Source organism: Durio zibethinus, chromosome 19 (genome assembly GCF_047325235.1).
Source record: "Durio zibethinus cultivar Kanyao isolate XHJ-2024 chromosome 19, ASM4732523v1, whole genome shotgun sequence".
Taxonomy (NCBI): domain Eukaryota; kingdom Viridiplantae; phylum Streptophyta; class Magnoliopsida; order Malvales; family Malvaceae; genus Durio; species Durio zibethinus.
The window spans coordinates 4,730,471-4,756,963 of record NC_143180.1 but is presented as its reverse complement, the minus strand read 5'-3'; the positions used below and the strand labels follow the sequence as shown (position 1 = coordinate 4,756,963).

The 26,493-nt window shown below is 25.9% G+C and overlaps 1 protein-coding gene and 1 pseudogene across 1 annotated transcript; one reads left to right on the top strand and one right to left on the bottom strand.

The window, feature by feature from the left end:
• Nucleotides 1-4,739: 4,739 nt before the first annotated feature.
• Nucleotides 4,740-9,028, bottom strand: LOC149513371 (DNA-directed RNA polymerase V subunit 7 pseudogene; annotated as a pseudogene).
• Nucleotides 9,029-22,731: 13,703 nt separating this feature from the next.
• Nucleotides 22,732-23,355, top strand: LOC149513370 (extracellular ribonuclease LE-like). Its single transcript, XM_089748649.1, has 2 exons — nucleotides 22,732-22,983; nucleotides 23,164-23,355. The coding sequence occupies exons 1-2, from the start codon at nucleotides 22,732-22,734 to the stop codon at nucleotides 23,353-23,355; spliced, it is 444 nt and encodes a 147-aa protein (XP_089604775.1).
• Nucleotides 23,356-26,493: the final 3,138 nt, after the last annotated feature.

Sequence of the window (26,493 nt, the reverse complement as noted above, 5' to 3'; positions counted from 1 at the left end):
ATAGGGTTTGTGCCTAAGGCCAATGGGCCCAGCTCAATAGGGCCTAGGTTATCAAGCCCAATTGGCCATTCTTCTATTTATTTTATTATTATTTTTTTATTTTATTAGGCTAATTATTAATTTTGTTTTTTTTTGTATTTTTATTTTATTAGATTTATTATTAGTTTTTTAGGTGATAAAAACAAAAAGAAAAAAGTTACAGTGAATTATGGGTTGGTAGGGTTGGACTGGGATTCAAATATTGATAATCTTGAATCCCAGTCAAAGGAGGAATCAACATTGATTAGAAATTCTTCTGATCAATACCTATAAATATAAGCTTGAGTACACAGATCTGAAGGGATGAAATAGAACGAAATAGAACATGAAATATAAAGAAAACAGAGGCAAAAAAAAAGTGTTTATAAGGTGTTAGTAACAATCCTATAATTTTTAGGAATTGTTTTTGAATTTTTGGTTTTTTTCTAGGAATTTTCTGGAAAAAATCCAGATTCCAACGAACTTTCCAGCCAAACTTAAGTTTTTCAAGTAGATTTTCCAGTTTTCAGCAAAATTTTCATGTTTTCAGTTAAATATTTAATCGAAAATTAGGTTTTGTTAGAGAGAAAGAAGAGAAAAGAGGGGAAGAGAGAGAAGAAGGAAAAGGCATCTACTAAAAAAAATTGAATTTCAGCTTATATACCAGTGTAAAAATGACATTATTTTGGCATTAAAAATCCCAGAAGATCCGCGCGTTTTTGCCTGAGCCAACCAGACCCGATCACAACCCGATTCGCTAACCCGTGTGCCAACTGATCCCTAGAGCCAAGCCGAGTTGAGCCAAGTCTTCGAGCCATGCTTCCAAGTCATTTCTTCTGTCTTAAGTTGAGCCATTTCCCAGCCCTAAGCCAAGCCGTTTTCAAATTTTTTTTGTATTTTCTTATTTATTTTATTTAAGTATTTTATTTAAGTATTTGTTTTTTTTCCTTAGTATTTTTTTATTAAATTAAATAAAAAAAGTAAAAATAATAAAAATTTTGAGAATAAATATTAATTATCCAGTAATAGAATTTATACAAATTTCAAATGGTAAATTTTTATAAAATTCCTAGGTGAGAAATTTTGTCTAAAATTGTCCCAAATGATGGAATAATTTAGATAAAATTTCAATAACAATAATTAATATTTATTTTCAAACAAAAAAATAAAAAATAAAAAAAACATAAAAACATAAAAATAATAAATTTTTGGAATTAAATACAAATTACCCAAGGATGAGATTCTTAGAAATTTCAAATGGTAAGTTTCTAAGAAATCTTTAGGTGAGAAATTTTGTCTAAATTTGACCCAAATGGTAGAATAATTTAGATGAAATTTCAATAAAAGTAATTGTATTCTTTTCCAAATAAAAATTTGGTTTGAAAATATTTGATAATTATTCAAGGATGAGATCCTTAGAAATTTCAAATGGTAAATTTCTAAGAAATCTCTAGGTGAGAAATTTTATCTAAATTTGACCCAAATGGTGGAATAATTTAGATGAAATTTTAATAAGAATAATTGTCATATTATTTTCTTTCCAAAAAGAAAAAAGAAATAAAAAGAATTTCTAAATAGGCCCAAATGGTGAAAATTTTAGAAATTAAAAAAAAAGAGAAAATATTTCTAATTTGGCCCAAATTGTAGAATAATTAGATATATTTTCGACTAAAAAATATTAAATAAATTTTTTTCGACGACGGAGCCTCTTCAAGATATCAAATGGGATTTTTGAATACTCTTGAGGTGAGAAAATATGTTTTTATGAGTTCTACTAGATTAATGGAGAATCTTAAAGATTATTTCCAATATTTAATATAAAATTTGAAACCATTAGACTCAGGACCATAGAACGAATTCAAAATAATAGGGTACTATCCTTTAGATGGGCAGATGGGGGTGCTATAACTTTCTCCACATGTAACCGAACTCTTGAACCCTGTTTTGATTAGTAGACCCAAACTATTTTTTTAGGGACCTTTAGTCAAGCTTAGGAGCTCCTTAAGATGATAGATTCCTTAAGTGGCCAATCACACCTAGATAAAAAAGATTGGTGGTGACTCCATTCATTTGTTAAGTCTAACTATAGATTTACGAATCTATATGTTATGACAATAGGAATTATATATATTAATAAATAACCATCTATATTAAAATTAGCACCTAAGTTCCCTATGTATATGTGTATAAATGTATTCCTTTGCTTTGTTTTAAAATTAGCAACTCAAACTTTATTTTATAAAAAATTAAAACTTTGCATTTATAAAAATTATTTTATATGTAATAATAATATATATAAATTATTATATATGAATATTTCATTCCTACTTATTGCTAAGAGAAACTGACATTATAATACTTCTCTATTAATAAAATTTATTAGAATTACTTGAATGTATAAAAAGAATGCTTTGTATATGAAAATAAAATGAATATTTTATTTAAGAAACAAAAGTAATTAACTAATTGCCACATATTGCAAATTCCTAAGCCCTATTAGAGATATACTCCTAATTAGAGTTCAATTCACAATGTAAATTCGAAGGAAGGGGTTGACGAAAACAAATTAATTAGGTTTTAATCTTCTATATATGTGCATAAGTCGATTTTTTTAACTCCAAAATTCGTAACTTTCATGAAAATCTTTGTAAGCCTCCAATTTACATTTTTTTTTTTTCATTTACCAACAAATTCCATATTCTCAAAATAAAAACAACAAAAACCTAAAAATCTGTTTCCTAAATATTAGCATGGCTTCCAATTACTATCTCGAAATTGGCCATCCAATAGATAGTCGTTTAGAAGATCTCTATTGTTGCATACCATACGATTTTTTCAACATAGAGCTAGAGGTTCAAAACAACTGTAGAAACATTCCATCTATCGGCCTTATATCCTCATCACATGATTTTATTTGAAGATGATGGTCCAAATAGTTTACTTTTTTTGTTTGCCAACACAGGTGTATCTCCAAAATTCCTTCAATCTGTCTTTATTCCGGGTATCTTGTCTTTTGCATGAGTGGTTGATAGAGACCCTATTAATCTTGGGCATAAAATGAAAAAGTTGGTCCTGGAATTAGTAATTGTTCAAGCAGTTGATAAGTTTGATCATGTGATTGATGAGTCATTGACGACATTGAATTTCAAGCCTGCTGGCAAGTCTTTTATTAAAGCTTTGAAAAGAATGAAATTTGGAGATGACGATAAAGATGGTTTTTTTCCTTGAAAAAGAAGAGAAGACTTGAGGATTTGAGTTCCAAGAAACAATGTACTATCTGTTTGGAGGAGTTCTTGGTTCTTGGTTGGAAACGAAGTTGGCTCGATGCCTTGCAGACATGTTTTCCATGATGATTACATTTTTAGGTGGTTGGAGACAACTCACTTGTGCCCATTATGCCGGTAACAGATGCCAAGCTGATCCCCTGTTGATCTCTTCTAGGCAGTGGAAATAACTTCTTTTTCTATGTCTTCGTGCATTAGAGAGAAAGTTAAAATTTTATTGTGATTATATAATTATTATTGGTTTGAGATGTGTTGATTTGTTGTCCGACGTCCAACAATTTTTGCTTATTGGGCAATTGAAGGTACGATTCAATTGGTGCAGCAGTTTGGCCATCTAATCCTCAGTAGCCAGTAGGTAGTATGCTTCTGATATATATTATTTTTGCTGCAAATGCGTTATGAGGGAAGGGAGATTTTCAGAAATTTAGCTTCTGTCCGGTATTTAAAATGAATAGATAATACAATAAACAATCTTGTTTTGATATAATTGTATACATCTTATGGCAATCGATCGATGAATATATTTTACACAAAGTTTCTCAGTGTGTTATTAATTATCCCTACATTAATTAGTCACTTATCCAAATGGATATCATTTGAAAATTTGAATTTAATTATACATACACTTATCGTAGCCTTTTGACTACTTTAATAAACTTGGCACAGCACCAAAAAAAAAAATCAGATTAATTAGAGATTAAATCTTTTCAAGTTTGAATTGAGCAAATTCATATTGTTAATTTTTTTCTGGTCAAATTACATTGGATCATGTCCATATGTAGACAGATTTAAGGTTATATATCATTATAATTCTTATTATAAGATGAAAATATTAATCTTTTTATTGATTACTATCCAGATTGAATTAAATAAATAAAGAAAGAAGTTTGGTTGAGAAACAAAGAATAATCTTAGAAGCAGAAATACTTAAACATGAGAAATAAAATGGGTTCTATAAACAATTAACTAAAGCATAGCAATTACTTCCACTAATTCTTCTCTACAACAAATGAAGAAATGTGAAACCAATATGATTTTGATTCTAAACAAATAAATATATTTACCTTCACTACTTTATATTCACAGCTTACATATATAGCTGTGTGTGCAAGCCAAAGGTAATTTTATGCAACAAAGCTTTATCGATCAATCTAATAATGGTATCCCGACTTTTCTTCTTTCTCATCCTTGCATTGCTTCAATCTACACTAGTCATTGCCTTAGTAATTGGTATCCTTTCAAACTACTTCCTTAGCTACTGCTCCATCCATTGAAACAAAAACCCTTCTGAAATGAAAGCTAGACTTGACTAGGGGTGAGCAATTGTTCAGTTAGTCGATTCAATTCTGTTTTAAAAAACTTAAAAAACCAAAAACCGACTTAACTGAACCAAGTTATACGATGCTAACATCATAAGTAAGCTCTAGAATTCAACATCTTTGTCCAATCGAATTTACAACAACTAGAATAGTTCAACATCCAACACTCTTACTGTCAACTTCTTCCTAAGAAAGCAGTAACAAGTACATCCGAATCATACAAAGATGAAACAAAAGTTATATTCAGGAAACTGGTCCTAAGTAGTCACCTTCCAAACTTACCAATGCCTGAAATTCGCTCTCTGCTTCCATCCACTTTGTTCCGATCACAATAAATCGGATGACAACATTCTTCTCAATCTTCGAGTACTTGTCATTCATGAAGATAGCGTTCTCTCCAGGCACAAAATGATAGTCGGGCATTTTTACGTGAGACAGATAGATGTTTGGAATTCGTCCACACTTCAAGAAAACTCCATGTTTTAGCGCCTTGTGTACAACTCCTTCCAAAATCTCTCCTCTGAACATCTTGAATGTGATTCCATGAAGACAACAGGGAAAAGCACATCCCCTGTGTTCTGTCTAACTCTGCCCTCCCCATTGCTCTCCATAGTTGTTACAGCCATGAAATATCCAAGATCCTTGGTGGCCTTCTTGCAAGCAAATTCGTCCAAAAGGCGGACCACTATAGCCTTTTGGAGCATCAAGCCTTTGGCATCCAAGCTGTCAACAGGGATTATGACATTCCATGGCAACTGCAACTTGAGAAAAATTTTGCAACTGCAATCAAAAGGGAAATGTACAAATAAATAAATAAAGAAGAAGAAGAAGAAGGTAATTCGCAATGAAACCAATGACCTTAGAGTAAGAAGAAACAATATATCAATCTTGAAGAATTGAAAAACTGATTTAGTCCTATCCCAATATCAAGTATGTTAAAGCCAAATTTCAACAATCCAAACAGAAAAGACTGAAAAAGATTAGTTTTTAACAAATTGAAATTTTACCAGATTGACAACTACAGAGTAAAGCATTAGAATCATTGACAAAACGATAAATTTAGAATAAAAGGAAATATGGCTTTTTACTTGAACCGATGATTTTGAAAGCAAATTATTTCTTTTAAAATAATTTTGTGAACATTTTAATTTCTTTATAAGTTTAAATACATTACAGTATTTTTCTATTGTAATTTTAATTGAATGACTATATGGGAATTATATATATTAATAAATAATCATTTATATTAAAATTAGCACCTAAGTTCCCAATGTATATGTGTATGTATGTATTCATATGCTTTATTTTAAAATTAGCAATTCAAACTTTTTTTTTTATAAAAAAATTTAAGGATTAATATTTCATGCACTGACAATGTATCATTTCTATACACTATCAGTGAATAATAAAAAGACACCTCATTAATGAATAAAATTTAAAATTTCAAGCCTTTAAAAATAAATATTAATAAAGATATGGGATGTGCCATTGATCTTTCTATAAATCCAAAAATAGCAAAGCAGAATATGGTGAAACAAAGATAAGAGAATTAAAATCAAGTAAAAAGAATTAGAAAATCAAAAGAAGGAGGCTGTAAATGCAGAGGGAGGTGACAAAGAAAAGAAAAGTTTTAATTTTAATTAATTAACCCAATGTGCTTCTTCCCTTCAGAATGGATCGGTCAAGCTCTTCTTATCATTCCAACTTGAAACACGTGACGATCAAAGACGGCTTTGCCAGCTGCCTGTGATAGTCAAAAGAAAACTGGATCAGATAGAACGTGCAAAAGTGCCTTTTGCCTCTCCTTCGATAGTCCTTCGTTAGTCAATTTCAGGTACTTGGGTGCTAGCTATTAGGCTTAGAGCTAATTTAGGCTTAGAGCTAACTTGGGCTTAAAGTGCCAGCTACTCTAGGCTTAAAGTTTGATTTGGACGGTCAGTTAGATTGAGCTTAAGTCTTATCTTATATCATATCTCATCTTTCTTATTCATTTTTCAACAACCCCTCCACTTTTTGCAGATCATTTTTTATTCCATTCTTCAAACTTTTATGACATTTTGATTTTTTGTCAAACTATTTTTTTTCTCATTTTTTCATGATAGACTTCTTTTTCTCTTTTTGCCCCCCTTTTTTGGTTGTTTTCTTTTTTTTTTTTCTTTTCTTTCTAATATTTACAAAATTGACAAACACACTCATGATACAAGTGTCTATTTTCATAAAATGATGTAAATGCAAATGTCTATACAAATTCAAGAATGAGAATGCTTGATGCAAATACAGGTGACTTTTTTCATAAAGCAAATGTCAATGTTCTTTACATGTAAATGCTCCTACAAATACTTTTTCTATGATATAGATGTAATGATGCAAATGCAAATGTCTTTTTTGTTTTTACAGCATATAGATCAAATGTCTTTTTCATAATGCACATGTAAGTGATGCAAATGTAAATGTCCTTTTCATGATGTAAATATGAATGAAAATATCTTTCTCATGATGCACATCCAAGTGCGAATGCAAGTGATGTAAATGTGAATGTTTTTTTTTTATTTTTGTAGCATGTAGATCAAATGTCTTTATTATAATGCATATGCCTTGGTTATGATGCAATTGATGTAAATACGAATGTCTTTTTTTGTTTTTACAGCATGCAGGTCAAATGTCTTTCTCATGATGTAAATGTTAGTGCCAATGTAAGTGACACAAATGCGAATATCTTTTTTTTTTTTTTTTTTTGTAGCATGTAGATCAAATGTCTTTCTCATTATACAAATTTGAACCCATGTGATGCGAATGTGAGGACTCTTTTTGTTTTTGTAACATATAGATCAAATGTCTTTCTGATGATGCACATGTAGTTGATGCAAATGCAATTTTTTTTTCAGCATGTAGGTCAAATGTCTTTTGCAAGTAATGCAAATGTAAATACCCATTTTGTTTTTTTCTTTCAAATGATCTTTGTTTAAATTTTTAATGTTTACTCTTCACCAATGATGATCTTAGTATTCTATACAAAATACTCAAATAATCTCTGAACTTTTTAAAAGAGATCACAAAATTACCCTACATAAAGTATCTTCATAATTAATGAGAAAAGTTGAAAACTAATGACTTTTGAATCTCTTGAAAATTGGTGATTACTATTTGGAATGCTTAGGGATGAGGGTAATTGACAATTCAATTTTTTTATTGGTAGACATATCTCAAGAAAGGTTCGATAATGATTGCAAGGATTACTCTTGGTCTCACAAAAAAGATCATTTTTCTAAAATGCTTTTCTTTTATTAAAAACATGATATTTCAATTTGTTAAAACTAACCATTATTTTTTGAAAAAGATTTGGGAAGAGAAAAAGGCTAGTTTTTTTTTTTATTTTCACTCTTTAGTGAAATATAAAGTTTTTAATGGGTACTAATCCTTCAAAAGGTTTTGCATTGAGACTTTTATTTTGGATAGAACATTGAAACTCAAAAATTCTTTTGGGGCCTCAAGAATGGTTCTAGCTCTAAATTGCCATTTTTAGGTTTTTACCTTAGAGCTATATTTTCTAGCAATGAAGAACTTGGCAAAATCTTACCAAATACTAATGGGTAGATACAAATTTTCTAGGCTATAGCTCTTCAATTCAAGTGTTTGCATTTAATTAGAATGGATTTTTCAAGATATGTAATATAGGCCAAAGTTTAAGTTTCTAAAAGAATGGTTAAATAGGCCCAAAAATATGTTATTCAAGGTAATTAGGCCAAAGATCTTATGGAGCATTCTTTAGATAAAAAGCCATGTGTCTTTCTTTCTTTACTCCTTCAAAAACATCTAATTTTAGCTTTAGCATTCTTTTTCCTTTAATTCTGTCTTCTTTTTACTTGACAATCTAATTAATGCTTTATTCAATTTTTACCCTATGCTTTCATCTTCAAAGAGCTTGTCTTCCTTTCTTTGCTTTTTTTCTTCTTTTTTTTTTAATTTTTTTTGAAACATCTAACTTCAACTTTAGCATTCTATTTTCTTGAAGCTTTACTTATGATTTTGACTGAAACTTTATTCAATTTTTGCCTCGAATTCTCATATCTAAGATACATGTATTTCTTTCTTTGCTCCATTTTTTTTTTTTTTTTGGATTCTAATTGAAACTTCATTAACTTTTTGCCCCAAATTCTCATCTTCGAAGTACATATTTTTCTTTCTTTTTTTTTACTCTTTTTTAACATTTAACTTTGGCGTTAGCAAACTACTTTTTTGAGTTTTTGGAATTTTAACTTAAACCTCATTAATTTTTTACCTCAAGCTCTCATCTCCAAGGTGCATGTTAGATGCTTTTAATATCAAACTCTTTTCTTGAAGTTTGGCTCTTGAAGATATCCTTATTTTGCCTCCTAGTGTAAAAGATGATTCTTGGCCAGTGTTCATTTTGGAACAAGAAATTTAATAGACTCAAATGGGCAATAAGTGAATAATTTTTCTTTATGCGAAGGATAGAAAAAGATTGTCATTCATCATTTTAAATACAATCACTTAGTTAGAATAGCAAATTATTTAAAGAAAGAGATAAAAGACTAGTTTTTTTATTTTTTTTCAAACCTGGCAAAATGGGTATTGTTCTGGTAATCCTTATGGGTAGACAATGCTTCCATGGAGATTAGTAATACGTGGTCTTTGATCATCTAATAGTTCTAGATTGACTCCTAATGCGTGGTCTTTGATCAACTAATAGTTCTGGATTGACTCCTATGCTATGCAAGAATGCTATCGCTAATAATGATTATCAATGAAAATTAGAAATTATTATGAATGAAAAATTACAAAGAAAGCACTTATAATTAGTTATGTATCATATATTTTTTGTTTTTGTTTTAAATTTTTATTTAAAACAAATTAGTGAATACAAAAAAAAATAATAATTAGTAGAAAATGTTATGATAGGTGATATTTTAAAATTATCTTAAAAATAATATGTAATTGAAAAATAATTAAAAATTGGACGAATCACTATTTTTTTAATGCACAATTAATAGTTAAGTAAAGAATGGTTTTTTTCATTTCAATACTTTAGGTACTTAAATTAAATTTGGTAGACTTTGTTCTCAAGTAGATTAGATTGAGTGTGGATGTCGAATTTGATATTGACATTTACGGAAAAATACATAGTTTTCATGTCAATTTCAATCATGTTCCCTGCTTTGGCAACTTCAATAATGTTCTTTTCTTCCATTTTTGGTATGACAAACTTTAAAATGTTCTTTCTTTGCTATTAATAATGTGTTTTTTTATATAGTAGTAAAATCATATGTACAATCTTGATATATATGTCTCTTAACTCACCAAAATCGGATTCTTGATTTTATGCTAAAATGTAATATGAGATTTTATACGTAAGACAGTTGTGCAAAGCATAAAATTTTTCTCAATATATAAAGATTATGTAAAATTATTGTTTTCTTTAATCATATACTTATATATGTTGATGGACAATAAAGACAAAAGTATTAAATATATAAAATTTGAATGGGATCTTGGATGATTCGGGTTAGAAAAAATTTTAAAATCGTTGGTTGTTTTAACGTTTGATTTATGTAAGAGAATTAGATTATTTAGTTTTCAAAATTTTTATCAAAATCAAATTAAAAAGTAAGCATACCATAACCAATGATATTTGATAAAAATAAAAATATTTTTAATTTTACTGAAGTATTGGAGATTATTTATATTAAAAAATTGACAAAAAATAAATCAATAGAAAAGATGAAAAATGGTAAGAGAGAAAAAAAAAAGGAATGCAAGACAACTCTTTCACTTAGCTTTATTTTTACACCTTTTGATCATTAGTAGGCCTACTTAAAAGCCAGACTATCAGTTTAGGTCCAAAAGTTTGTTCATATTTTAAAGATTTTAAGGATTTGGATAAAAATTTTAGACGAATTTAAATTTTAAATTGGACTTTGAACACAAAATTTGAAGCGCTTGGATCTGGCTGGAATTATATATATAATTAAATTATTATAATTATATATATGTAAATTTTATCTTAATTTTTATATTTAAAAAAAAAGTATTTTTATTACATAAATTGAATTTAATTGATGGACTTGAATTTTATTTTTTTTAACATGGATCAGGCTTAGAAAAATTTAAACCCAAAATATCAAATTGAGCCAAATCTAAGCAAACATATAAATTGTTAATATCAACTATAAGCTTAACTCAAACCCAATTAAGTCATACCCAGAAATACCTCTAACCATTGGCTCACATTAAGGATAAAACAAAGTAAAAGCAAATTCCTTTTAACACAACTTAACATTTCCTTCTTATTAAGAACAAGACTTATAAAACGTTTTTTAAGTGAAATTTATAAAATTTTTATAAATTTTAACCCAAAATATCAAATTGAGCCAAATCTAAGCAAACATATAAATTGTTAATATCAACTATAAGCTTAACTCAAACCCATTTAAGTCATACCCAGAAATACCTCTAACCATTGGCTCACATTAAGGATAAAACAAAGTAAAAGCAAATTCCTTTTAACACAACTTAACATTTCCTTCTTATTAAGAACAAGACTTATAAAACGTTTTTTAAGTGAAATTTATAAAATTTTATATTAAAAATAATTAAATCAAAATTAAAATCAAAATCAAAATCAATAAATTGAAAGTTTTTGATACATAAATCAAGTGTATAATTTTTTAAAAATTTTTTAAAAAAATTTAATATATTTTTTAGATATTAATTTTTGATAAAAAATTTAACAAAATTTTACCAAGTACTAAAAAATTTTAATTATAAATTATATATTTAATAATTTATTTACATATTATTAAATTTTTTGTAATACTCTATTAATATTTCAGTTTTTTATTAAAATTTAATTCAATCATATTTATTTAAAAAACTTTACAAGCCTCACTTAAAAAAAAATTTCTAAATTTTGTTCTCCAATTAAGTATTTATGATCTTAGTACTAACCAATCATTATGCAGGCCAATCCCATTGCTCATCACCTTTCCAACTCTGATTCTTTATATCTCAATCTGCTAACAAATCCCAAACTTAAAATTGATAGAAAACAGATTGTGAAGCTTATTAATTGACTATCAGAAAAGCAATAAAAACCAAGTTATTATAATCAATTTTATCAAAACTTAGTTAGATTAAGACAGATAACCATTTCAACTCAGTTTCCTGTAAATGAAAGCAATACAAGGGTAATGAAATATTCCCAAAATGTAAAAGATGTCTGTGACTTTTTCTTTCCAAATTAATAAGAGAGATACTTAATTCAGTGACATTGAATGAAAAAAAATTCAAGAAGAAGAAAAGCAGATATTAATTGAGGTTAAGCCATAATTTTACAAACAAAAACAACCCAACCTTTATCTGCCTTGTCTGGATTTCACGAAGAAATCAGTGTGCTTGTGATTCCAACACTAAAACCAAAAGACTATAAATACATTTGCCTTATAGAGTTTCATCACAACTTGAAATAACTTGAAAAGAAAACAAAAATAAAAAAGAAATGAATGCTTTCAAGCTTTTCTTCCTCCTTCCCCTCCTAGTTCTTTGCTCTGTTGCACAAGTTTTAAAATTGTTTATATATACTTGGTTACAAAAGGCTATTATATATTATATACGTAATCATGCATTCACACCTATAATTATAAGTTGTACATGTACTTGGTTTAAGTCCAACGAAAAAAATGCATGGCTACTGATATATGCATAACAGTTGAGGCGGTAGAGTAATGCATGCAACAAAAGCTTGAAGTTGCTGCACAGATATGAGATTAATTTGTTGAGTTAATGCTGAGTGGTTTTTGCCAAGATAATTTTTCTGATCCTATTGCTCCTCCAATTATGAATATATATATATATATATATACATATATATATTTGGTTTGTAAAGTACTGAATCACAATAGCAAAAGAAATGGTATAATGACTTATCCATTACTAACCAAATATAGCTTATCTTTTTAATTTTAATTAGAATGATGCTTTTTAATGGGGTGGAGAAACGCCCATTTCATTATTATCTAAGTAAATTTACTGTTAATAATTTATTTTGAGTTATGAAAATATTTGCAAGAGAAGGGTTCCTTGCATCGTACGATTTATGAATGTCAATAGCTTATTACATAACATAGATTAGCATTGTGATTTAAAACAATATTTATACATATAGGCAAAATCTTTATTAACTTTATATGGAGATTTGAGGTTGTCAAGCTTTGTGCTCAAGAACTTTATTCTCTCTCTCTCTCTCTATATATATATAAATATATGAAGGCCTATAACTTGTGTTACTTGCATAAAATATAAAACTAATTCAATGGAAAAAAATAGCATAGTAAAAAGTTTATTACAATTCTAACGCAGTTAAAACTACAATAAAATTATAATAAATCAAATTTAGATTATTTTTTACTATTAAATAGTCTTTATTTTTACTCGAAATGTTCAATCACATAATAAAATAAATTATATGGAAGAATTTTTATTTAATTAAAATTTTCATCCACTTATACTAAAATTAACATAATTTTAATAGAGTTTTTAGTATTAAAAATAATATATAACTATCACATTTCATTATTAAAATTAAAAGGCCAATTCAATTAAATGAATATGCATCAGCATAGTGAAACTTTAATTTCTTTTAGGAATGTGCAAGGCTTTTAGGAATAGTCAGATTTCTAAACATAATTAATTATAATAAATCTTAATTTCTTTTTTGCCCAAATTGCAATATATTAGAGTTGAAAACCTAAGCTAGGAACATTTCCTTCACTTAATTATTTGTACCCAATTACTGTACTAAGTAAAATTATATAATCATTAAGTTTAGGCTAGTAAAATTAAGATCAAAACTGCTGTCAAACAGTAAAAAAGTGTAAAATCATATCATGTCTGACTTACACAAAATAATAACAGTAAGCATACGTTGAGATAAGATCATCAAAGAAAACTAGTTTTTTAACCATTCTTCAGTTCCACCACAAAAATAAAACTAGTTTAATGAAAATATCATTTTGATAATAATAAAAATAAATAAATTTAAATGGTATTGTATCTTTCCTAATAAAATTTATTGAATTCAAAACTAATAAATGAACATCTAATTATTATAATAAGTAAATGATATAAAAAAATTATAGATTTCTCCATTTTAGGTATCTAATAGATAAATTGATGCAATATGCTTGTTGGATTAGTCCAAAAATGACGTGATCCTTATATCAATGTTTCATTTAATCCGATTATAGTCTTTTGGTTTTATTGTTGGGTACTAAGCACATCATTTTCTTTTTCGTGAATTCCAAACATGGCAGAGAAAGGTTGCATTGTTTTTGTTTGTAAAATTGTGGCTTAACCTCAATCAATATCTGTTTTTCTTCTTCTTAATTTTTCTTTTTTCCTTCAATCTCACTGAATTAATTAGTTTTCTTATCAATTTGAAAAGAAAAATCCACTGACATCTTTTCTTTTTTGGGAATATTTAATTACCCTTGTATTACTTTCATTTGTAAGGAACAGAGTTGCATTAGTTATCTGTCCTAATCTAATTAACTTTTGATCAAAATGATTGTAATCGCTTGATTTTTATTGCTATTCTGATTGTCAATTAATGAATTTGACAATCTGTTTTCTGTCAATTTTCAGTTTGGGATTTGATATCAGATTAAGCTGAGAGAATCAAAATTGGAATAGTGATGAGCAATATTGGGAATTGGTCTGCAGATATCTTGATTGAGATTCCCTTGAAATTGCCTGTCAAATCTATCATTCGTATGGGTGGGGCAAAAACTTGTTAAACATAAATTATAGATTTAATTGTTCAATGGAGAATATATCTAACATACAGTACTAAAACTCAAATGATGCAACATATATATATATATATATAAATTTCTCATTTTCAAGTAACTTATAGAATTACGGTTAGTTTAATATTGTTTTTATAGTTGAAAAAATTAGGACTAGAAAACATGTATTTAAAAAGTGTGATAAAAATGTGATTAAAAATTTTAAATATTAAAATTATTGTTTAAAATTATTATGAATAATTAAAATATTTTGAAATATATGCATAAAATAAAAATAATATTTAAAATATAAGATAATATAATGAGTTTCATCCTAAAACCTTTCCACTCAAAAAATTTTTATTATTTAATATTATGTTCGGATAAAAACAGTTTTTAATTCAAAAATTACTTTCAACAATAATACTAGACAAAATCTTAATTAATGTGATATACTTACAGGATTAGTCCCCATGAGCATCGATAAATCCAATATAAAATGTCTAATGATTTTAATTTCCTTATCCTTCTTCTTTTGATTCAATATTTTTACTATAATTTTTAATGAGAATTATTATGAAATTTTAATGTATTCCATTCATAATTACAATGATTGGTAAAGAAAATTATAATTACATCTGTGTGTTTTGTATTTTTTTTTTACTTTAGATGAAAGTTTAATTTATATTAATTTAAATAAAAATAATATTTTTAATATCAACCATTATGATTTAAAAATAAAAAAATGTAAAACTTACACATTAAAAATAAATTTCTTCAATTAAAATGTTTAATGTAAAATTCAACTATATATTATGATTTAAGATTTTAAGGTTGTAATTATATCATGAATCAAAATTATGTTTTAACAATTGAAATTAAATTTGTAAAATTAAAGCTGTTTTTTAACTAAAAAAATGACAGATTCATACTTATTTTTATGTAAAAAATACATGTAATCGTCATTTTAAATTTAAATGCTTCCAGCATTTATATTAATTTAATTTCTTTCATTTTTTTTGTCTTTTATAATCAACTTTTTTCGTATTACATAAAGTAAGAAAAAATGCTGTTAAGGATTCAAGGTAAAATAGAATTGTTGAAACTAATCTTATATAATAATCTTAACAAAACCATAGCTTTTGGTAAGTACCTTAATACTAATTTTTTAAAAAATTTAATTAATTATAAATATTTTTTGTTTTCTATTTCGATATATTATATTTTCGAGACTGATCTATTAAAACCATGAATGAATGGTTTTGAGCTCAAAAAAATTATAATATACATACTTATATATTTACATACATACATACATACATACATACACATAAATATATATATACACATGGGATCTTTTATAGCAAGTTAAGTTTTCAACTTTACAATAAAGTTAACAAATAATAATTATTAAATTTATATAATTAAATCTTAATCATTGAATAAATTTTAAAGCAAAGAAAGATGAAATTTGCTTATCCAGTAATGTGAATGCAAAACAAACTTTATAAAATTTTATATATGATTTAAATAATATTCACTTTATGTAATTGTTTTTTATTTTTCCCTTTATTATATGTTTGTGAAAAAAACACTAAAATAAAAAAAAATTATTATTAAAAATATTCATTTTAAAAAAATTCAATGTAATTGGTATTTTCAAAAATAGCTAAACAATATTATAAAACTAATTATAAAGAAATTAAAATTTTTTAACATAAAAATTCTTTCAAAGAAAAAATTAACTTAAAAGAATTTATATTTTAAATAAAAAAAATTATTAACATAATTAAATGAGAGAAATAATTAAATTTATATCAATTTATTTAAAATGAGGTTAGAAGTATTGAATGTACTAAAAAATGAGTTACGAAAATTTTAAATATAATTAAATGTAAGAAAAAAATGTTAAGGGAATTATTTTAATGTAAATAATAAGTTAATAACGTAAAATTTAAATTAATTATTTTTCTTATAAATATATAAAAAAATAGTTAAAAATACATTCGAGGATAAAAATTAACATAAAAGAAATTATAATTTTTAAAAAATTGAATAAAAAATTTATTAATGTAAGCATATTAGAGGAATTGTAAAATTTGTATCATTGCATAAAATATGTTAGAAGTGTCATAACACCTAAAAAAATAACTTTGATAATTCTAAACTTAATGAAATGTAAAAGCAATAAAAAATACTATTGTAATATAAATAATTAAGATAGCAACATAAAATTTTAATTAATTATTATTTCTATAAATATGTAAGAAAAATATCTAATAAATAAAAAAATATAGATAATGTAAATAGCTAAGAAGAAATGTAATAATCATGTTATTTTGCATAAAATAGATAAGAAGTGTCATAATATACTAAGAAAGAATTATGATAATTCTAAACATATTGAAAGTAATTACAAACATAAAATATATTATTATAATGTAAATAATTATGATGAGAATATAAAAATTTAATTGATTATTGTTTTTGTACATATATATAATAGCCATAAATTAAAAAATAAATTGATAACGTAAATAGGTGTGAAAAATGTAAAATTAGTGTCAATTAGCGTAAAATGAGTAAAAAGTATTGTAACATATTAATAAAGAATTATGATAATTCTAAATAAAATTGAAGGTAAGAATAATAAAAAAATTTGTTATAATGTAAATAATTATCTTGACAATATAAAATTTTAACTAATTATTATTTTTTAAAATATATAAAGAAAATAGCTAAAAATTGAAAAACAAATAGACTATACAAAATGAGTATCATTTGGTGTTAAACTAAAAAAAGTATCATAACACACTAAAAAAGAGTTATTACAATTCTAAACATAATTAAAGGTAAGAACAATTATAAAAATATATTATTTTAACTTAAATGATTAAGTTATCAACATAAAATTTCAATTAATTATTTTCTAAACATATAAAAAAATAGCTAAAAATTAAAAAACATATTGGTAACATAAACAAGTAAGAAGACATGTATAGCGTAAAATGGGTATGAATTATTGTAATATACTAAAAAATGATATGACAATTATAAATATAATGAAAAGTGAAAACAACCATAATAATATATTATTATAACACAAATAAGTATATTGATAACATAAACTTTAATTAATTATTATTATGTATATATTTAAATAAAATAGATAGAAATTAAAAAATAAATTGATAAAGTAAACAGTGAAAACAAATGTAAAATTATTATCATTTGGCCTAAAATAGGTAAGAAATGTAGGAATATATTAAGAGTTATAATCATTTTAAACGTAATGGAAAAATAAACTACCGTAAGAAAATATTACTATAAAGTAAATAATTATGTTAACAACTTTAAATTTTAATTAATTATTATTCCTATAAATATATTAAAAAAATAAATTAGTATCATTTGGCATAAAATGAGTAAGAAGTATTGTAAAACATTAAAATAGAGTTATGGCAATTTTAAATATAATGAAAAGTACGAACAATCATAAAAATATATTATTATAATATAAATAATTATGATGCAATGTAAATTTTTAATTAACTATTATTTTTGTATATATATAAGGAAAATAGAAAAAAATTAAAATATAAAATAGTAATTTAAACAAGTGAGAAGAAATATAAAATTAGTACTATTTGCCATAAAATAGATAAGAAGTATCGTAATATACTCAGAACGAGTTATAACAATTCTAAACATAATGAAAGTTAAAAATAACTGTAAGAATATATTATTGTAATATAAGTATAGATGTTGGCAATTTAAAATTCTAACTAATTTTTATTTTTTAAATATATAAGAAATATAACTAGAAATTGAAAAACAAATAAGTAATGCAAAACAATGAAAAAAATATAAAACTAGTATAATTTGATGTAAAATGAATAAAATATTTCATAACATACTAAGAAAAAACAATGACAATTCTAAACATAATTGAAGGCAAGAACAATCATAAAAAAAAATATTGTAACATAAATAATTAAGTTACGAATGTGAAATTTTAATTATTTATTTTTTGATAAATATATAAGAAAATAGCTAAAAATTAAACATAAACAAGTGAAAATAAATGTAAAATTAATATCATTCAGCGTAAAATTAATATCATTGAGTATGAATTGTCGTAATACATTAAAAAAGTTCTGAAATTTTTAAACGTAATGAAAATTAAGAACAGCCATAACAATATATTATTATGGCATAAATAATTATATTAGTAACATAAAATTTTAATTAATTATTATTTTATAAATATTTAAGAAAAATAGTTAGAAATAAAAAAATAAATTGATAATGTAAACAAGTGAGAACAAACATAAATTAGTACCATTTAGCATAAAATGGGTAAATCGTAGTGTAATACATTAAGAAAGAGTTATGGCAATTGTAAACATAATGAAAAGTAAAAATAATCATAAAAAAATTTATTGCAAAGGTAATAATTATGTTGATAATGTAAAGTTTTAATTATTTATTATTCCTATAAATATAAAAGAAAAAGAGCTAAAATTAAAAAACAAATTGATAAATAAACAAATGAAAAGTAATGTAAAATTAATATAATTTGGAATAAAATGGATTAGAAGTGTCGTAAAACACTAAAAAAAGGCTATAACAATTCTAAATTTGATAAAAGTAAGAATAATAGTAAAAATATATTATTATAACATAAATAATTATGATGACAATGTAAAATTTTAATTAATTATTATTGTATTTATATAAGAAAAATGATAGAAATTTTTAAAAATTGGTAATGTAAACAAGTGAGAAAAAATGTAAAATTAGAACCATTTATAAAATGGATAAGAAGTATCATAACACACTAAGAAAAAATTATGATAATTCTAAACGTAGTGGATGATAAGAGCAATCATAAAAATATATTATTATAATGTAATATTTAAGTAGACAACGCAAAATTTTAATTAATTATTATTTTTAAAATATATAAGAAAAATAACTAATAATTAAAACAAATAGGTAACTAAAAAAATAAGAAAAACATAAAATTTGTACCATTTGACATAAAATAAGAAAAAAGTTATGACAATTCTAAACATAATAGAAAGTTACAACAATTGTAAGAAAATATTATTATAACATAAATAATTAAGTAAATAATGCAACCTTTTAATTGATTATTTTATAAATATATAAGAAAATAACTAATAATTAAAAAACAAATAGATAACATAAATAAGTGATGAAAACATAAAATTCATATAATTTGCCATAAAATGGGTAAAATGTGTTGTAACATATTATGAAAAAGTTATACCAACTCCAAACGTAATTGAAAAGTAAGAACAATTGTAAGAAAATATTATTGTAACATAAATAATTAAGTAGGTAATGTAAAATTTTAATTAATTATTGTTTTGTTAATATATAAGCACAATAGCTAAAAATTGAAAAACAAAAAAGTAATATAAACAAGTAAGAAGAATCATAAAATTCATACCATTTGACATAAAATGAGTAAAAAGTATCATAACACAAAACTAAGAAATAGATATAACAATTCTAAATATAATGGAATGTAAGAATAATTGTAAGAAGATATAATTACGATGTAAATAAGTAACATAAAATTTTAATTAATTATTATTTTTGTAAATATATAAAAAAAATAGATAAAATTTAAAAAACAAATAAGTAACTTGAACAAGTGAAAAGTATAAAATTCGTATCATTTAGCAAAAAATGGGTAAGAAGTGTCATAACACATTAAAAAAAAATTATGACAATTCTAAACTTATTAGAATATAAAAATAATTGTATGAAAATATTATTATAGTGTAAATAATTAAGTTGATAATATAAAATTTTAATTAATTACTGTTTGTATAACTATATAAAAAAATTTAATAAATAATAATAAAAAGTTTTTGTAACTTAAACATGCAAGAGAAAGCATAAATTCCATATCATTGGTGTAAAATGTTTAAAAAGTCTCTTAACATAATAAGAAAAAACTATGATAATTTTAAATGTATTAGAAGAGAAAAACAATTGCTAAAAAATATTATTATTATATAAATAATTAAGTCAATAACGTAAAACTTTAATTAATTATTATTTTTTATAAATACATAAAAATATGAGAAATAAATAATAAAAATTTATTAAAATAAACAAGTAAGAGGAACAATAAAATTTTTCTCAAATTTGAATGCTATCATTATATCATTTTTAGTTTTAAAAATTTATTAACGCAAATATTTGTATAGTAATTTTAATTTTTACGTAATAAAAATATTTGTATAATAATAAAAATATCACATCTTAATCGAGTGTCATTTCAAATATGCTCTTTTTTTTTTTTTTATAAAAAGACATTGAAATTTGCAATCAAAGTACTTATAGAAAATCATATAATTTAAATGGTACAATGGTGGCTTTAATTTTTTTGTTTTATGTTAATAAATTTCTAAGATTAGAATGAAAAATCATACAAATAAAATTATAAAATATATAAAATAAATAACTAAAAAAATAATTTTAAGATTAAAAAGACAACATAAAATAATTGATATTTTAAAACTAAAAAACAAAAAATTATTAAGATGAATACTGAAATTTATATTAATTAATGTTGTAATATTGTTATTTGTTCCATTGCCGAAGGGTTTAAGGTCTAGCCTTCCTTGCCATCTATCTACATCTTCCTTTGTTTAGATTTATACAACATTTTCAATTTTCTCAAATTATTGTAAGGACGTGTTTATGCATGGTTAGTAAAAGAGCACGTTCTGACTTATAAGCCTTTACTTTTGAAACTACATTTGGTTCTTCAATTATTCCGTTGAAACAGGATGTATTTTTTGTCTCAAATTTTTCATGTGCTTGGGCTACAGAATCTCTTGGATGATGGGTTGTACGCACAGATTTTTGTAAGGAAAAACTATTTCTGACGTTTCGGTGAAAGTAGATTGTTCTGAATACAAGCATTAACAAATTTGATCATAGGTGCTATTAGTCTATGCAGGGGGATAAATTTTAGTGTCCAATTACAGTGTTGAATGTTCTAAATTACAAAATAATCGATACTTTTTTATGTACCTTATCGCTTTTATATAAATCTTTTTATCGATTTCGTGTTGTATTTAAAACGATCTTATCTAAAAATTTAATGAAAGATGAAAGTTTTAAATTATATCAAGAATCCATGTACGTCACAATATAACAGCATGGTAGCAAAAATGAGGATGCAAAACCAGAATACTTGCCACTAGGTGTGTAAAGTTTTCAAACTTTCCAGAAAGGACATCTCTTGCAGCTGCATTCCTTTTCTTTCATATCATGAGAAACTTCAGAGCCAGCTTCTGGTGATGAGTACACACCGAAGAAGAAAGGTATTAAGAGCTATATATATATATATAATTTCTTTTGAGCTCAAAACCATCCATTCAGGATTTCAAGAGATTGGTCTTTGAAATATAGTACACTGAAACAGAAAGCAACAAATATATATAATTAATTAAATTTAAAAATATAGTATTAAGATACATGAAAAAAGGAAAATTACATATATATATTTGCATCATTTGAGTTTTAGTACATCATATTATATATATTTTACATTGAACAATTAAATCTATAATTTCTATTGAGCAAGTTTTGTTAGATTTATCTTTAGCTGCTCGGCCTAATGACTAAAACAGTATGCCCCTCAATGACAAAAAAAAAAAAATTTTGCTAGACTTGATAGATTTGACAGGTAATTTCCAGAGAATCTCAGTTAACATATATGCAGGCCAATCCCATTGCTCATCGCTATTCCAACTCTGATTCTTTATATCTAAATCTGCTAACAAATCCCAAACTTAAAATTGACAGAAAACAGATTGTGAAGCTTATTAATTGACTATCAGAAAAGCAATAAAAACCAAGTTATTACAATCAATTTTATCAAAACTTAATTAAATTAAGACAGATAACCATTCCAACTCAGTTCCTTGTAAATGAAAGTAATATAAGGATAATGAAATATTCCCCAAATGTAAAAGATGTCTGCGGATCTTTCTTTTCAAATTAATAAGAAAGATACTTAATTCAGTGACATTGAATGAGAAAAGAAAATCAAGAAGAAGAAAGGCAGATATTAATCGAGGTTAAGCCACAATTTTACAAACAAAAGCAACCCAACCTTTGCCTGCCTCGATTTCATGAAAAAAACAGTGTGCTTGCGACCCCAACACTAAAACAAAGAACTATAAATACATTAGCCTGATAGAGTGTCATCACAACTTGAAATAACTTGAAAAGAAAACAAAAATCAAAAGAGAAATGAATGCTTTCAAGCTTTTCTTCCTCCTTCCCCTCCTTCCCCTCCTGGCTCTTTGCTCTGTTGCTCTCGCACAGAGCAACTACGACCACCACTGGTTGGTTCAAACCTGGCCAAATGGGTACTGTTCTAGTAATCCTTATCGTCTGACAGTGCTTCCACAGAGATTAGTGATGCATGGCCTTTGGCCAGCTAATAGTTCTGGATTGACTCCTACATTGTGCCCGAATATTGTCGCTGATCCACGACCTTTGGTATGTCATTTGTTTCGATTTTCATTTTATTCTAACCTTAATTATTTGTCTATATTTATTAACATACAAAATGTCATTTTGTAGTTCAATTATTTTCCCCTGCAATTAATGAATGACATGAGCTGACTCTGGCCTTCCATTGGTAACTTTGCTAGCAATAAAGAGTTTTGGGTGCATGAGTGGACGCAACACGGTTCTTGCCAAACCAAGCCGCCAAAGCCTTATTATTCCACTGCCATTCAATTGGTGAAGAGTACTGTAGACCTTGATTTGGCTATCAAAGCTGCAATTCCAATGGGAGGTTTTACTCCTAGAGGTGATATCATCAATGCGGTGAGAGGAAAAGTTGGAAATGTCACTCCACTCCTTTGATGTGTGAAGAAACCAAATGGCAATTATCTATTGTCAGAGATAATAGTTTGTGTCGACAAACAAGGAATCAAGGTGATATTATGCAATGTAGGAAAAGAGAATGTTCGTGATAATTGCGGGACAACAATCAAATTTCCAGCCCGAGTGGAATGAATGTTGCTTTACATGTGTGATTTTCCACTTCTATTGCAGTGATTAATTTATAATTATCTGGGTTATGTTTTTAAGTTTAATTTTATATCAATAAAATCTTTATTGATCTGCTTTAAAACGATTGGCAGCAAGAATCAAATTTGGCATACAAGTATGAGCATGTCAAGTGGTCTCCACCAGCACCACCGCCTGTCTATTTTTACAAGATAAATTTTATTTTAATTGATGCTAATTAAGAACAAAAAAAAATGGAAAACCCTTTCAAGCAAAATAAAACAGTTTTAAAATTTTTATATATACTTGGTTACAAAAGACTATTATATATTATATACGTAACCATGCATTCACGCCTATAATTATAAGTTGTACATGTACTTGGTTTAAGTCCAACGAAAAAAATGCATGGCTACTGATATATGCATAACAGTTGAGGCGTTAGGGGCATGTATGTGGCAAAAGCTTTGGAAGTTGCTACACATATATGGGATTAATTTGTAGAGTTGATGTTGAGCGGTTTTAGCGAAGATAATTTTTCTGCTCCTATTGCTCCTCCAATTATGAAATATATATATATATATTTGGTTTCTAAAGTACTGAATCACAATAGTCAAAGAAATGATATAATGAATCACAACGACTTGAAAACATGGTTCGGGACGCGACTCAGCTCAGCTTTGTTGGAATGGATCGGCTAAAATGTGAGTCAGCGGAGCAGGTCACGATTGGGTCGGGTTGGTCCAAATAGAAATGCATGGATCTTGGGGTTTCTTAACGCCCAAAATGACATCATTTTGAAGTGGTATAAAAGCTTGATTTCGACTTTTTTCAATAGATCTCCTTTCTTTTCTCTCTCTTTTCTCCCCTTTTCCTCTCTCTCTATGATTCAAGAACACTAGTTGAATCCTTAATCGGATTCTAAAATTATTGCCAAAATCTGGTTGAAAGTTCACTAGATTTTGGAAAATGGATGTCGAAAACTGGGATCTTCATAGGAATCTAGGAAGTCACAGAAAAATTGTCAAAAAATTCAAACTTCGTGGAAAAATTAATTGGAATCTGAAAATTTTTCAAAAAATTTCCAAAATTTTTTTGAAAAAAAACCAAAACTTTTTCGAACTTTTTTCTACTACCTTTTCGCTTTCTTTCTCCCCCTTTTTGTGTGTTCTCTTAACCTCAGTTAGGGTCTGTATTTATAGGACTTTAGAGGCACATAATCCAAATCCAAATAAAAATCCCAATTTCATTCAACCTCTTCCAGTCCATCTCAAACTCTTCAACCCAATTTTACCTAGATTCAACCACCTTTTTTCATTTTTATTTTCATTATTATTTTTTTATTTTTTAATTAATAGAATTATTCTAGTAGACCCCCAGACAAATTGGGGTCTCTACATCACTTATACTAAAATTAAATTAATTTTAATGGATTTTTTAGTATTGAAAATGATACATAACTATCACATTTCATTATTGAAATTAAAAGGCCAATTCAATGAAATGAATATGTATCAGCATGGTGAAGCTTTAATTTGATTCGTCGAATTATAGATTTTGAGGGAAAGTATGATCCTGCATGTCATAATGTCTAGATCCGTGTATCTATCGCTAGACATTGGATTGAAGGAGTCACCACCAATCTTTTTTTATCTAGGTGCGATTGGTCACCCAAGGAATTTATCCTTTCAAGGAACACCTAAGCTTAAGGGTCCCTAAAAGAATAGGTTTAGGTCTACTAACCAGAACAGGGTTCGGGAGTTCAGTTACGTGTATAGAAGGTTATAGCACCCTCACAATGCCCATTGAAAGATGGTACCAGCTTAATTTTGTATTATCTAATAAACCTTAAAAATTTACCAAGTAATTAATTATTCAAAATTATTCTTAATTGACTATAATACTTTTAGCAGAAAATTAAGAAAAATTCCCTCACCTCAAGAGTATGCAAGGAAACTACTGTTTCACTTGCAGAGACTCCATTGTCGAATTATTTAACATTAAAAAAAATTCAAGAAACAAAAAGGAAAAGAAATAAAAAAAAAAGAATAATGATTCAGCTTTAGATATAAATCATTTTCTCTTCAAAAATTCATTGCTTTTATACAAGAAAAATTGATACTTTCAACTTTTCCTCGAAAAAAACTTTTTTTAGAAAATTATTTTTAAAGAAAATTGATACCTTCAACTTTTTCTTGAAAATATTTTTTAGAAAAAACTTATTTTCAAGGAAAATTGATATTTTCAACTTTTCCTCAAAAATATATTTTTTTGAAAATTTATTTTCAAGAAAAATTAATACTTTCAACTTTTTCTCAAAAATACTTTTAAAAAACTTATTTTCAAGGGAAACTTATTTTCAAGGAAAATTGATATTTTTAACTTTTCCTCAAAAATATTTTTTAGAAAACTTATTTTCAAGAAAAATTGATATTTTCAACTTTCTCTTAAAAATATTTTTTTTGAATTTTATTTAAAGAAAAAAAATTAAAAAAATAAAAATAAAAATAAAGAATAAAATAAAATAAAAAGTACTAAATAATTCTAATCTAATTAATAAATAATAATAAAAAATAAATAAAAAAAATAAAAATAAAAAATAAATGAAAAAAAAAGAAAAAAAACATTGGATCGGCTTGGCTTAACGGCTCGGCTCGACTTGAGGCAGAAAATGGCTCTGAGACGTGGCTCGGGAGTACACAACTCGGTTCGACTTCGGCTCGGCTCGAACCCAAGTGGAGAAACGAGTCGCTAGATTGGATGCGCTACGGGTCAAGTCATCTGAATGGGAACGCGCGGATCCTGGGGTTTTCTTAAATGCAAAACGACGTCGTTTCAAAGGAGTATAAAAGGCTCTAACCTCTGTTTTTCAGCAGACCGCTCCTTCCTTTTCTCTCTTTTTCCTTTCTTTCCTCCTCTTTCTCTCTAAACAAACGATGAATTTCGGTTGAATCTCATCGGATTCTAGAAAATGTCATCGAAATTTGGGTT